This window comes from Arachis stenosperma, chromosome 3 (assembly GCF_014773155.1).
Source record: "Arachis stenosperma cultivar V10309 chromosome 3, arast.V10309.gnm1.PFL2, whole genome shotgun sequence".
Lineage (NCBI taxonomy): Eukaryota > Viridiplantae > Streptophyta > Magnoliopsida > Fabales > Fabaceae > Arachis > Arachis stenosperma.
The window spans coordinates 94773116-94787040 of NC_080379.1; the positions used below are offsets into that span (position 1 = coordinate 94773116).

Here is a 13925-nt window from a genome sequence, read left to right on the forward strand (position 1 = left end):
TCCTTCTGACCTCAAATTGTTTTTTTTTTTTTTTGTATTGAAACGGGGTTATAAAAACCCAGAAAACAAAAGCCTAAATACAAACTAAACGGGGTAAGGTAGCCCCTATTTCATCATCACTGAGGATACTAACTAGATCTGAAGGAGGTAAATCCCAAAACACAAAATCATCATCTAAATTTAAACTCTTTTTTGCTAGGCAATCGGCACATCTATTGCCTTCTCTATAAATTTGTACAAAACGTATACTCCATTCCTTTCTTTTCCACTCATTTACTTTTCTAATTACAGAATTTGGATGGGAGGCCAATTTCTTTCCTCTATTGAGTCTTTGAACCACCGCAACAACATCTACTTCCACGACCACTTTCCTGAAACCCATCGTCCATGCAAGCTCTAATCCCTTTACCACTCCCCATAGTTCTGCTGTGAACGCCGTCGCTTCTCCAGTTCGATGCGAAAAATCCGCAATCCACCTTCCTTCATTATTTCTCAGAATACCGCCGCAACCACTTCTGCCTGGGTTCTTCTGTGCAGCCCCATCTGTGTTCAACTTCACCCATCCCTCTGGAGGCGGCTTCCACTTGACATGCTTTTCTATTCTCCTTCCTATGCGACCGATCTTATAAAATCTCTCTGTGGCTTTTTTAATTTCAGTCACTTGTTTGATGATTTCTGTTTTCAATCACTTGTTTAATAATTTCTGTTTGTGGGTTGAGTAGTCTCTTGTAGTTTTGTTCATGAATTTCTCTTGAATTTCTCTTGTAGCTTTTTTTCTGACCTCAAATTGTGGTGGGTAGAGAATACCTAGGGGCGCGAGACAACTCTTTCTAAGGAACTCGGCAAAATAGCCCCGTAACTTCGGGAGAAGGGGTGCCCCCTCACAAAGGGGGTCGCAGTCTACGGTTCGAGTCCGTATAGCCTTACCCTAAGATAATAATATATATATTTCTATTTCTTATTAAATATACTCACAAATTGAGTATCTAATATATCGCATTTATTAGTATTCTAGATTTAGAATACTATACATAATAATATTATACCTTGGATTTTGAAATAGTCGAAGTTATATTTATATAACGGTATATGTATATACCATAGTAAATTCATAATCATTTTCATTCTTTGTTTATTTTATTAGAGTGGGATAAAAAAAGCCAATTTAGATCAATCTAGATGAATAAAAACATTTTCAACAGATATATATCAATATATCTTCTTGGTTGATTAGAAGAAGATTGTAAGAGAGTTAGCATAAACATGCAACCCGTTTATTTTTTTTGGGCTTAGGCCCCGATGAAATACCAAAAAAAAAATTTACTTATAACGCCAATATTCCTTATTCCCTTGCGCACATCTCTCCCTCATCTTACATCCTCTAACTCTCCGCAGTCCGCAGTATCCCCATTTTCCCCTGGAATTTGAAATTTTGAATCCTTTCTAATATTTGTTTTCAGTTGATCCCATAAACATAATTACATAACCCACTGCCATCTAATCTAATGTTAATAAAACGTTAAATGCACGTCAGGACAGTTTCCGGGAGTTTCTCTCACCAGTTACTCCAAATGCCGTTCTTGCGTTTATTGAGTGTGAATGTGAATGTGATTGTAAAATTACTTCACAAACATATCCGACTCTCTGTAAAGACGTGGGTTACGTGTTTGTTTGTTTGATTCCTTTTCCTTTTCTTTTCTTACAACTCTGCTGCATCACTTTTTATTTTTTATTTATTTTTTCGGTGGCAGATTTACTGAACAGAAAAGGATCTGCTTTCTGGATAATTCCGTGCCGTTGAATTGTGTTCCGTTGAACGGGAGAAACATGATTGGCATGGCTGACGAATCTGGTTCACCTTCTTGAAAGACTTAAATCAATGTGGTCTGATTGGGACAGAGTGGATGGATGTATGTGAATCAGAGCAAGGCTCAGGGAAACACAAATCTGTGCAGACCCCGAGAGCAGCTCCCTTTGTTCTGGCAGAAAAGAACAATGCACCCACCACTCGGCGCTCTAGAACAAAACAAGTTAGCTCTCGGTACAAGTCTCCTGTTCCAGCTAACCTAACAGAATTTACATCTCCACATAAGTCGCCCACTCCGGTCGCCACAAGAGAAGTTAGTTCCCGGTATAGGTCACCTTCTCCGGCTCCCCTTTCTCGAAGATTCCCTTCACCAAATCCCACAAGGACAGCATTACCATCATCGTCTTCATCGTCGTCATCATTACAAAAGAGAGCTCAATCGTCAGAGAGAAGGAGGCCTTCGACTCCTCCTTCACCGCCGCCACCAAGGCCTTCCACGCCGGTCCGTGACTCATCCTTAGATGTCAAGTTATCATCCGGAAGGGCGGCGGCAGGTGGCCGTTTGCCAGAAAGTCTATGGCCTTCTACAATGCGGAGCCTCAGCGTTTCTTTCAATTCAGACTCCATTTCCAGTCCTGTTAGCAAGAAGTCAAAGCCAGTAACCTCCCTTCGTCCGACATCAAATGTGGCACACAAGCAGGCTGAAACTCTTCCCTTAATAAGGAAGCCTACACCAGAAAGAAAGAGGAGTCCTCTAAAAGGGAAAAATATCTCTAATCAGTCTGAGAATTCGAAGCCAGTGGAGATTTTGCCTTCTAAATTCATAGATCAGCATCGGTGGCCTAGTAGGATTGGCGGGAAGGTATCTTCTAGTGCCCTAAACAGGAGTGTTGATCTTGCTGTTTCTAGAAGTTTCGACACTCCAGCGCCTGCAACTGTTTTATCTTCACTGAAGAGATATTCTAGTGATGCTATTACTCTGTTTTCGCGTGTTGCAAGTGGTAATGTAAGTGGTGAGGTGTTAAGGTCACAGAAATCTCTACCTCTTACTCCGTCAGGTAAAGCAGGACCGGGGTTTACTGGAGTCAGATCTCAGTCCTTATCAGTTCCTGGATCACACTCGCATCCTGCGTTGCCTAGGAGGACCTCGGCTTTATCATGTTCGGGGACAAGAGGAATCAGTCCGTCTAGATCAAGACCATCAACTCCTCCTCCTAGAGGGGTTAGTCCATCTCGAATAAGGTCGTCTGGTTCATCCGTTCAATCCAGCAATTCCAATTCAGTGCTTAGCTTCATTGCTGATTTTAGAAAAGGGAACAAGGGTGCAGCCAACGTAGAAGATGCTCACCAATTACGGCTTCTATACAACAGATACTTGCAATGGAGATTTACCAATGCAAGAGCCGAGGCTGCACTTTACATCCAAAATGCAATTGTAGAGGTGTTACCTACTATCTTTAACAAACTTGGTAGCATACTCTTTTTGAAGTAATTCTACTGCTATGGACATGACTGCATACTCTTTTTCGTTGGTGCAGAGAACACTGTATGATGTATGGAGAACTACTCTCTCACTGTTGGAGTCTGTTATCAGGAACAGGATTGATCTTCAGCAGCGGAAGCTTGAGCTTAAGTTGAATTCTATTTTGAATGATGAAGTAATGATTTTTTCTTGACAGATGTTGTTGGTTTAACAAATTGAATAAAAAAAATAATTGCAACAAAAAATTCTGCTCTTTTTTTTTTAATTTACTTTTTTCAACTTGGAGCATATATAAGGTACATGGTTAGAAGAATTTTGGTTTTGGAGGGGGCTAAGATTTTGGTAGTACAATGTTGATGGTTTTCGATTTTCCTTGCTAGAAATGTGAAATGTTATCGTATTTCGTCTTTCCTTATTTGATTAACGATAAAGTACTATTTTGTTCTCCAGTGCTTGAGCCAAATTCTAATTCGGTCCCTAACATTTTAAATATCCTATTTCTATATATTGAGGACTAATATAGGACGTTTGAAACGTTGGGAACCGAATTAGAATTTGACCCAATTGTTGGGAATCAAAATAATACTTTACACTTTGATTAAATTGAAGTTCCTACATTTTGAGACACACCTTCAAATCTTGGCCTTTTAAAATGACTGAGGCAGATGACCTTCCTTGATGATTGGGCTGTATTTGAAAGAGATCACGGCGACACTTTATCTGGTGCTGTACAAGATTTTAAGGCAAGCACTCTTTGTCTACCGGTAGCTGGAGGAGCAAAGGTATGTATGATGGCATGCTCTTGTTTTCATTTGATTATGAATGACCTCTATGAGGAGATAGGCACCGACTTTATTACTATGGTTTCTGTTCTACAGGTCGATATAGAGCATTTGAAAGCTGCTATCGGTCAAGCTGTTGATGTTATGCAAGCAATGGGATCTACAATCTGCTCATCACTTTTACGGGTGAGTTAATTGTTCCATGAGTTCTATTGGACTGGTACAGATATCAACATCAATGTTCAGATTTCTGACAATATGTTTTATCATCAATTTATGTTCTATTTTGTAGGCCGAATTGCATTTGCTATCTTTATTTTTCTGTTTTTTTCATTGTTCTTTTTATCTTTTATTCTTCCAATTTCCCAATATATAAATTTAAAATCTGTAATCAGTATTAAAGGACCTTACTACAAATTTATTTATCTCTGTCCTATAAAATGGTCTAGTCTAGTTGCTGAGACCACGTTATTTTTGTGTGTGATAGGTGGAGGGCATGAATAATTTAATTTCCGAGGTTGCAATTGTAGCAGCCAAGGAGAAAGCTTTGCTTGATGAGTGTGAATTACTACTGGCTTCAGTAGCAGCTATTCAGGTGAGAGTTATGATTCATTGTCATAGAACATGAATTGTGTACAACGAATCTCTCATCGAAGGTTTCGTTGCTCTTCACAACTATTTGTCTCTTTTCTTCATTGGGTGCTTAGCTATTTATCTAAATACCTTTCTTTTTTGTTTATGATTATGGGTTGTTTTTTTGGTTAAGGATAGCGACACTGGGATTATCAAAACTTAAATGTCATTATGTGAAACTGCTTCTGAGCATCAGAATTTTTTCTGGTGTTTTTGTTGAAATTTCGCAAGATATAAATTGAATTTGTGGAAGTTTAGGAGAAAATACTGCACATATGGTTTAGTGTTGTCAAAATTCAAAATACAATGTTAGGATATAATACTTTCTTTTATTCTTTTAAGTAGCTTATATGATATTGCTAGTATATCATTTCATTTCACCTAAAATCAATGGCTGCACAGTTATCATCTGTAACATAATATCTTACTACAACAATAACAAATCCTTGTTTCATTAGGTGTGGTCGGCTACATGGATCAAATGATGTCATTGAGCTCTATAATGTATCGTATCTATAAAGAGATCGTTTACATGTAAATCTTGTTTGACCACCACTTCATGAATGGTCTTCCTAGGTTTTTCTTTGCCTTTCACCTCTTATTCATCTTCCATTTCATCCACCTTCCTAACTGAGTGTTCTATCAGTCCTTTTTCTCATATGTCAAAACCATCTGAAACGCGATTCTACCATCTTTTTCATAATACGTGCTACTCCAAAACTCTCTCTCTCTCTCTCTCTCTCTCGTATATCTTCGTTATTTATTCTATCCAATCGCGTATGACCACTCATCTATCTCAACATCTTTATCTCTACTACACTTAACTTATGTTCGTGCTCCTCTTTGGCTGTTCAACATTTTGTCCGGCCTTGGGACCGGTTATGTACTGCAGGTGTAGGATAGGCGGAGTTAACATAATATCTTACTATGGAAACATTATTCCTATAGATTATAAACCTTTTTTTTTTTCATGATGTTTAGTTGAAAATTCACAGAAGCGTGATGTGTTCTTCAAGTTTGACTCCAAATGTTTGCTGTTAAGAATTTGTTATGGTTCCCATTTGACATTTGACATTGGATAAAGTTTATAAGGATAATAAAGTGCATACAGAAGCTGGTTATTCTATATTCATTTCTGTTTTGGAATCTTATGTAATATCTTATTAGTTTCGTATTGAGCAAATGGGTACTAGATTATGATACTTAAGAGATACACATCTTTGCGTTCTTTGAACCATATTTATCACACTTAAGGAAATATACATCTTTACCGTTCTTAGTTTTCAATTGACTGTTAATGATGCTTGCGCCACAACGATCATTGTACATATGTTTGTTTCTAATTATTTTTGGCAAAAGCAGGTAGAAGAAAGTAGTGTCCGAACGCATCTCATGCAGATCAAGCTAGCTTTGGGGATGAGCAAATAGCGGATTTCGAAAGCAAGTGGTCCATTTCAGAACTTTAAACTCAGCAAAACTACTAAGCTAACTTGTTTCTTGAGGTTTCAGACAAAAGCATTTTAATGTCTTCCAGGTTCTTCGCCGTTGTAAATTTTCAAATATTCCTTTTTTTTAAAAACAGAAAACTTATTTTCTATCCCACCTAATTATATTGGAATTGATATTGTTTGATTACATATTATTGCTTCTTCTTCCTAAATACTAGTGGGTGGGAGCTTCCTCTTGTAATTTTTATTAAAAAAAGGAAATGTAAAAAAAATATTGATACACGTCCGATTTTTCATTTTGCTTATGTTGCAAGTGGAGAATAAGTAGATAACTCCAAAGTAATCAGTGAGAAGTGAGAACCGTACTTGAAAGGGGAAAGGATTTGTTAGTCTCACGAGTGTTGGGGACACTTTTTTGTTTTTAATTTTTTAAGAGTAATAAAACAAGTATATTTTTAAAAAAATTTTTTGTGGACTTGTTTTTAACATGATTTTGAAAACAATCGGCCTGTCGATCTAGGTGAATTCCTAATTAGCATAGTTGTCAGAATCGAATTAGCGATCGAATCGATCAAATTATTAGATTACTAGATCACTGTGGTGGGTTACAAGTTGAATTGATTAACTCGATCTCACGTAAATAAAAAAATATAAAATAGTCAAAAACTTAAAATTAAAATAATTTTTAAAATTTATTTTAGTAATTGTATAAAATTTAACAAAATAAATATATAAAATTATAATAAAATAAAAATGTTAATAATAAAATGAAAAAACACAATATTATTATTAAAAAAACAAAATTAATATTTCATATAAGTTAAGTTTAACTTAATTAAATTATATATAATTACAATATAATTTGAATTTTTATATAACGTATATTTTATATGTACAAATATATATATATCATAATTTTTTTTAAGTTGCATTAAGTTTCAATATATAATATTATAAACACAATGTGTAGCAAAGAAACAATTAGCTTAGTAGAAGAGAGGCAAGCTAATTAAATTCATGTGGAAGGTACGAATCCTTGATGACAAGCAAACTTTGTCATATCATTATCATTTTATTGGCTTGCTGTAATTTTTTCTTAAAAAAATATTTCTTTAAAATTAATTATATTTTTAACCCGAATTTTTTATGTAATTACCATTTTAACTTGAGTCTATTATATATTTATGTTTTTAGCTCAAATCATTTATGTAATTACTATTTTAACTCTAAGCTTCTAATTTTTCATATTTTGAGAGTTATTTTTGTTATTTATATTTTTTATCCACTCTTTATCCTTATTTTTATATTTAACCCAAAAAGTATATCATACATGTTTTCTAGAGCTAAAGTCTTGTTTTGATGAATCTTTTAGTGGCTTTTCTTCAAATCTTCAAATTTTTCATCTTTTAATTTTTCTTAACTTCACTTTTATCAATCTTTTGCTTATTTATAAGTTTTATAAAATTATAATTTACCTCAAAACCTTCTTTAAGTTTTTCTTTTATTATTCACATTTTTCGCCCACTTTTACTTTAAGTTACATTTTAACCCTCTTTATAGACCTTATGTTTTATCTATGACTTCTTTAGGTTTCTTAATCACTTTTCTCTTAATCTTTTTACATCCCTTCTTTAATCATCCTTTCATGAATTATGTTCTTATCTTCTCCCTTTTACAAAATTGTGTTTTGACCCCAAGCTCATATATCAATTCCGTCACTATCATCATCATATACATCCACCATAAATCATCATAAACATTACTAACACACTATAAAATATTTACCAAACATCAAACATCATAACCATCATCTTTCATCAAATCATCATACAAACATTATCAAGCAACAATATGAACATATAAACACAACCAAGAGATTTCTAACTACACCTAACCCTTACTTCTTTAATTTACTTCTTAATCCTCTTTAGCATAAGAAATCACTTAAATAACAACAACACATTAATTAATAGAAAAATAGGCCTCATGGGCGAACCAACTAGAAAGGAAAGGGAGTGATTTCTCACTCTATTGAGCTTGATTTTTGGCTAGCTTGGAGGTTCTCCTTAAAGCTCCTAAGAAAAATATGCTAATCAAGGAAAGGAACAACAAAACTCTCTTAAGAATCTCGTCCATATTGAAAAAGTTTTTTGAGGAAAAGAAATTTAAGAGATTTTCTTCACTCACCTGTTGATGATTTCAAGAGGTAAATGAAGAAGATGAAGAGGATGAGGTTGGTTCTTGAAATATTGAGAAGTGGAGGTGTTGCTCTTGAAACTTGATGAAGAAAATGGTAGAAAACAAGCTTGGTTTGATGGTTCTTGATCTCTCTCACTCTCGGCCTCCTCTAGCTCTCTTCCTTTCTATTTGGTTTTTCTCTCTTCCTTAACTTGGTTTAGTGGAAAGAAATAAAATTTGATGAAGGAAGGGGAAGGAAACCCAGTTGGAAAAGAGAGAGTTAAGCAACTGATTTCATGCTCTTTGTAAATCTTTCTTTCTTACTTCTAACTATATGAAATTTTGATGATTAATGGGAAATGGGAGAGGAATCTACAGTTACGAGAGGAGAAGAATGTTAATTACATGTGTAAATATGTAGCTTCCTAGTAGCTTCCTTAACTTTGTCATAATCACCACCTAATCATCATATTTACCATGTGATCTAATTGAGAGAGAGGGAGAGGATCCGGTTTCTTCAAGAGAGAAGAGTGAGGGATGTGGTGCCAATTTTAGTTAGTTTCTAACTAGATCTCTTGGTTTCTAATTCTTATCTAACTATGGTAACAAATAACAAAAATTAGCATGTGATTTATTTGAGAAAGAGAGGGGGAGGAACCGGTTCTTTAAAGAGAAGAAAGAGTGAGAGATTACTTAATGAAATCTTGATAAAAACATGCTTAAATTTGGCAACTTTCTAACACTTTCCTAGCCTTTATCTTAATCCTTACTAATACTCATATTTAACATGTGACTTTAGAGAAAGAGAGAGGAAAATTCAGCCTCCTAGAGAGAGAGAGAGAGGAGTGAAGGTGATTTTGATCATGTGGTTAAGTATTTAGATTTAATCATGATCACTTTAAATTAATTAACCACATGATAGAATAATATGTGGTGGAGACTGATTTATGAAAATAAAACGAATATATAAAGAGTAAAATATGTGGTGGAAATTTATTCTTGAAGAATAATTACTAAAAGTGATAATTATATAATCAGTAGTTTTACTATGACAAAGAAAGAAAAAACAGAAAAATATACCAGTAAGGACATTTTCAAAAAATTTTATTCCTTAGTTCTAAAATATTTCTAAAGTATTTTGATACAGCTAAATTGTTCAAAAAATCTTAGTACAGTTTTTTATCGGATGAATATAGACTCCATAGATAAAAGTAATCATTAATAGCTGCTATTTTGTCTTATTAAAAAATATTATTTCATAAGTAAACAGTTTTTTATACATTTTATCCTAGTCCGCCTCGTTATTATGAAATGAATCGTGATTTTCGATTTTTGCAAATTTTCATTGCAAAAGTCTAAAATTTTTATTTTTTGAAAAGCATGTTCTTATAATATATTTTAGTTTGGTATAATTTTTTGACCTACGTCCAATTCTCTCCATCAAAGTGTGGAGATTTTTATTATATTACCAGACTTATAAGGAGTTTGATAAACTGCTACAAAATAGAGAACTTTATGAACACCTCACGATATATAATTACCATTTCAATTAAGCCATTTTACTTACAGACTCTTTCTCTAAGTACTCGAAGTAATACCAACTTGAAGCATTTTTTCTTGAGTGAATAATGATTCTAGGTATCCTTACCAACAGTAGTGTAAACCCATTTGACATAGGGATCGTGTAAACCCCACGAAATTAATAAATAATTAGCTAATAAATTAATTATTATTTAAAGAAATTAGAAAACTAAATTTTAAAGTTTAGAAAAGTAGAAATATTTAAAATACGAATTTTAACACTAATTTTAAAGATTTTGACCTAAAGTTGGGCAACAGACCAAACCGATTGAACCGAGTCCGTATTAGGCCCAAGGCTTAACCAATATAATGCCAATCAGCCACTCTTCTTCCCCCTTTCTTCATGGAACCTATTGAGAAGAGAGAAAAGGAATAGAACCCTAAATCCCAAATTCAATCACAACTTCAATCCACCATATCTCTCAAGTTGGAGCTTCGAACGCTACACTGTTTGCGGCCATGCAACCATTGTGTCGAACTCTTCAAAATCATCCGAAAATTTTGGTAACGAATTAGCAATTTCTCACTCAGCCTCTCTCTCTCCAATTTCAAAATTTTGGGATTTAGGTATTAAAGAATTAAATGATTTTGATGGTTTAGGTGAGCTCTAACAACGGGTAATTACTGGATTTCGTCCATAGCACCGTAGGTACGATAAGAACTTGTTAAACCTTTGTAAATTGTGGAATTAATGAACCCTATGTTGATTATAGTGATGTTGTATGAATTAGATTGTGTTTCTTGTTGAATTGGAGTCCAATTGGTGGTTTAGAACGAAGTTCCGGTGCTTAAGCTTGTGGAATTGACGTTTGGAGGCTTGAGGCTTGTAGAAGGAGAGGATTTTAGGTTTTTTTTTTTTTTTTGCTTAGGGAGGAATCTGCCAAGGTATGACTTTGGTTTTTCGTAGTTAATGTTTAATGTCACGTGAAAACTTAGGCTAGAAGACTATATGACAGGAATGAACTGAATGAATTATGTATACTGTATATGTGAATTGTGTGTGAAGGAAATATGAGTTTATATGTGTTAGATTATAATTTTGTTGAGTATATGCGTTTGTATGTGAAATTCTGATTTTGATGAGTATAAGATAATGAGGATTATTGATGTGTTTAGAATTGATGGTGAGTTAGTGAAATTAGATTGAATGGATTGGGTGAAATATGTAGGTTGGCATGTGTGGTATGAATTTGAATTGTATGAACATGTTTAGGAGTAATTGGCATTGCTTTGGTTGTGAAATTGTTGGTTTGGAGTTGAGAAATTTGGAAAGTTAGGGATTTTGTGAAAATTGGTAAAAGCTAAATTTTGACAAACTTCAGTGGGGGCATAACTTGGCTTCCGGACCCTCAAATTTTGTAAAGGTTTCGAATGAAAAATTGGTCCGTGAAGTTTACAACATTCAAAGAGCGGACTAAAAGTGTTTAATGATGGTTAGAGGAGATTAAATCACTAAGGGATTAGGATTTAATCACTTACGGTTTGCCATAGAATGAATCATTCATTGTTAAAATAGTTAGTAAGAAGTTTTAAACCGGAAAAAGTAAACATCTCCGAAACCTTAACTGTTTTCTTATATTTTTTACACCAACCCTATTATTGCTTTCTTTATTTGATTGTTTATTATTTTATGCATTTATAGCAACAACAACTCTTTTTATGTTTGTCTAACTAAGCCAATCATTCGACCATTGTTGCTCAATCCATCAATCCTCGTGAGATCGATCCTCACTCACCTGATGTATTACTTAGATGACCCGGTGCACTTGCCGATTAAGTTGTGGATATTCCAAAAATCTGCACCAAATTTTTGGTGCCGTTGTCGGGGATTGACAACTATTAGTTGTTTGATTGCTTAGATTAGGCATTAATTTGTGTTAATTTTGTTTTTTCTTTTTAATGTTAAAAAATTTGAGTTTTATTTTAGTTAAAAGTTTTTAATTTTTGAAATTAAGTTTGGTGTCACCATAGTAATTTTTCTTTCGAAAATATTTTTCAAAATACTAGTATTTTTCTTTGTTTAGTTTTCAAATTTTTTTATCTCTTCTCATTTATTTTCGACTTTTTATTTTTATTATTCTTTATTTTATTTCTTTTAAAAAAAATTCTATTCATTCTTCTTTACTTTTCTATTTACCACTTGATGCGTTTAATTCTGTTTGGTGTTTTGTGATGAGAAAAAAATAATGGAGAAAGATCACATAGGTTACTATTCACATCCAATGAGTGATTCATATTATTATGGATGGAGGAATTACCCGATTTGGTTGGCAAGGCCAAGAGCAAAGAGATGTCAATGTTCCATATTCCATCTATAAAGAACCATCATCTACTTACTCATATCAAGAACGACCATCTCTTTATCCCTATCAAAAACCATCATCTTCTTGCTCATATAAAAAACCATCGTCTTTTGATCTTGCCTGCCAAGAACTGCTACAAATAACAGATAAAAGTTTGCAAAAATTTCCATCCTCACCCCCTGCTTAATCATACCAAGAACCATCATCTCTCTATTTATAAGAGCCAGTATCCTCGTATTCATGTCAAGAACTCTCAAATTTAGAGCTTACCATGAAAGAATTAAGGGAGACCACTCAAAGTTGCAAACATGATATGAGAATGAGTGTCAAGAATATAGAGGGGCATGTGGAGGTGATTACTGATGACCGAATTCACTCACTAATAAATGAATTCGTTCTTTGGCAAGTGCACCAAATATCGTCAAGTAATAACCCATGAAGAGTGGGGTTAAATCCACAGAGATTGATATATTTGAGCAACTTTAATTAATGGATCAATTAGTCAAGCTAATCAAGAGTGATTGTGAGTACAGAATTCTAAAAGCAAAATGATAAATGACTTAAAAATAAAAGAAAGCTAGAAAGTGCAGAGACGTAAAGAGCAGGAAACTAAAATGTAGAAACATAAATGACTGAATTGTAAATGGGGTGTGGGATGATAACAAAAATTAAAGAAAGCAGTAAAGAATGGGTAAGATAAGAATAGGGAAAATTCATTGGAGTTTGGAGATATTGTTCTCTCTGGATTAAAATCAGATCATCTTATCTTCAATCATGCAACTCATTGACCTCTTGGCAATCATGATTGATTGAACCCCAATTCCTTGGTTATTCAATCACTCAGATCTTGATAATCAGCCAATTCCTTGGTCTAATTGCTCATAAAGAGAGATAGGCTTGGTCCCTGATTTTACCACATATCATCATAGATCCATTTAATTGGGCAGATTTCATGTCACTGTACCCAATCCCAAAAACCCATATCTACTCAATGTGAGAAGGAATTTCAAGCATGGTTTTATGATCCCTCTTCCAAGGTTCACATAAAACCCAATTTGTATTCAGCCTCTTTTCCAATATGACTAAACACTAAGAATGAAGAACGAAATTCCTTCTAGCAAATTAAAGAGAAGATGAAGAGAAGAAAAAATTCACTATCAATTAATCCATCAAGTACAATAGAGCTCCGTCCCCCAATGAGAAGGAAGTTAGCTACTCATAGCTCAGTACATAATGGAAGTTCAAAACTGGAAAATAAAGCTAAGTACAAAGTAAAAATAAAAACTCCCAAGTCTCCAGAAGCTAAAAGTGTGTAAAAGTTCAAAAGTCCCACCTATTTGCAATTAGTACGACCCATTTTGGCTAAACAGTGTGCTTCCAGGAGAACGTAGCGCTCTTTGATATAACGGAGCGCTCTGGCACCCACGTGTACGTGTCCTATACGCGTGCGCGTCCCTCATCATTTTACTCAACCACGCATACACATGACCTATGCGTTCGTGTCCTCTTCATGGCACTCACTTTGCAAACGTAGCACTCTTGAAATGAACGCTCTACCATGCGTACGCGTCACCTACGCGTACGCGTGGCCTTCAAAAGTCCACTTCAACGCTTCTACTCGGTTTACGCGTTCGTGTGTATCTTCACAACCACCATATCCACGCGTACGCGTCATGCATGCGTACGCGTCGGTGGCAAATCTTCAATCCC

The 13925-nt window shown here is 34.5% G+C and overlaps 1 protein-coding gene and 1 long non-coding RNA gene across 3 annotated transcripts; one reads left to right on the forward strand and one right to left on the reverse strand.

Annotated features, from left to right (window-relative positions):
- The first annotated feature begins 1366 nt into the window (after positions 1-1366).
- On the forward strand, positions 1367-6592 carry LOC130968041 (AUGMIN subunit 8-like). 2 transcript variants are annotated; one of them, XM_057893122.1, is made up of 7 exons: positions 1367-1654; positions 1752-3248; positions 3346-3465; positions 3956-4072; positions 4169-4258; positions 4560-4667; positions 6068-6580. In XM_057893122.1, the coding sequence occupies exons 2-7, from the start codon at positions 1905-1907 to the stop codon at positions 6131-6133; spliced, it is 1845 nt and encodes a 614-aa protein (XP_057749105.1). In that variant the 5' UTR covers positions 1367-1654; positions 1752-1904; the 3' UTR covers positions 6134-6580. The 2 variants fall into 2 exon arrangements, with proteins under 2 accessions (XP_057749105.1, XP_057749104.1); XM_057893121.1 differs by having other exon boundaries at positions 3956-4258; positions 6068-6592.
- Positions 6593-7933: 1341 nt separating this feature from the next.
- LOC130968042 (uncharacterized) lies at positions 7934-8951 on the reverse strand. Its single transcript, XR_009081499.1, has 2 exons — positions 8341-8951; positions 7934-8242 (listed from the first exon to the last, which is right to left on the reverse strand). It is a non-coding gene; the product is annotated as an uncharacterized LOC130968042 (long non-coding RNA).
- Positions 8952-13925: the final 4974 nt, after the last annotated feature.

Bases quoted from the DNA above. Each gene is read 5' to 3' on its own strand.
- LOC130968041 (XM_057893121.1), top strand. From the start codon at position 1,905: ATGGATGTATGTGAATCAGAGCAAGGCTCAGGGAAACACAAATCTGTG. The intron at 3,249-3,345 runs GTGTTACCTACT...TCGTTGGTGCAG, and splicing joins TCCAAAATGCAATTGTAGAG to AGAACACTGTATGATGTATG. The intron at 4,259-4,559 runs GTGAGTTAATTG...TGTGTGTGATAG, and splicing joins TCTGCTCATCACTTTTACGG to GTGGAGGGCATGAATAATTT.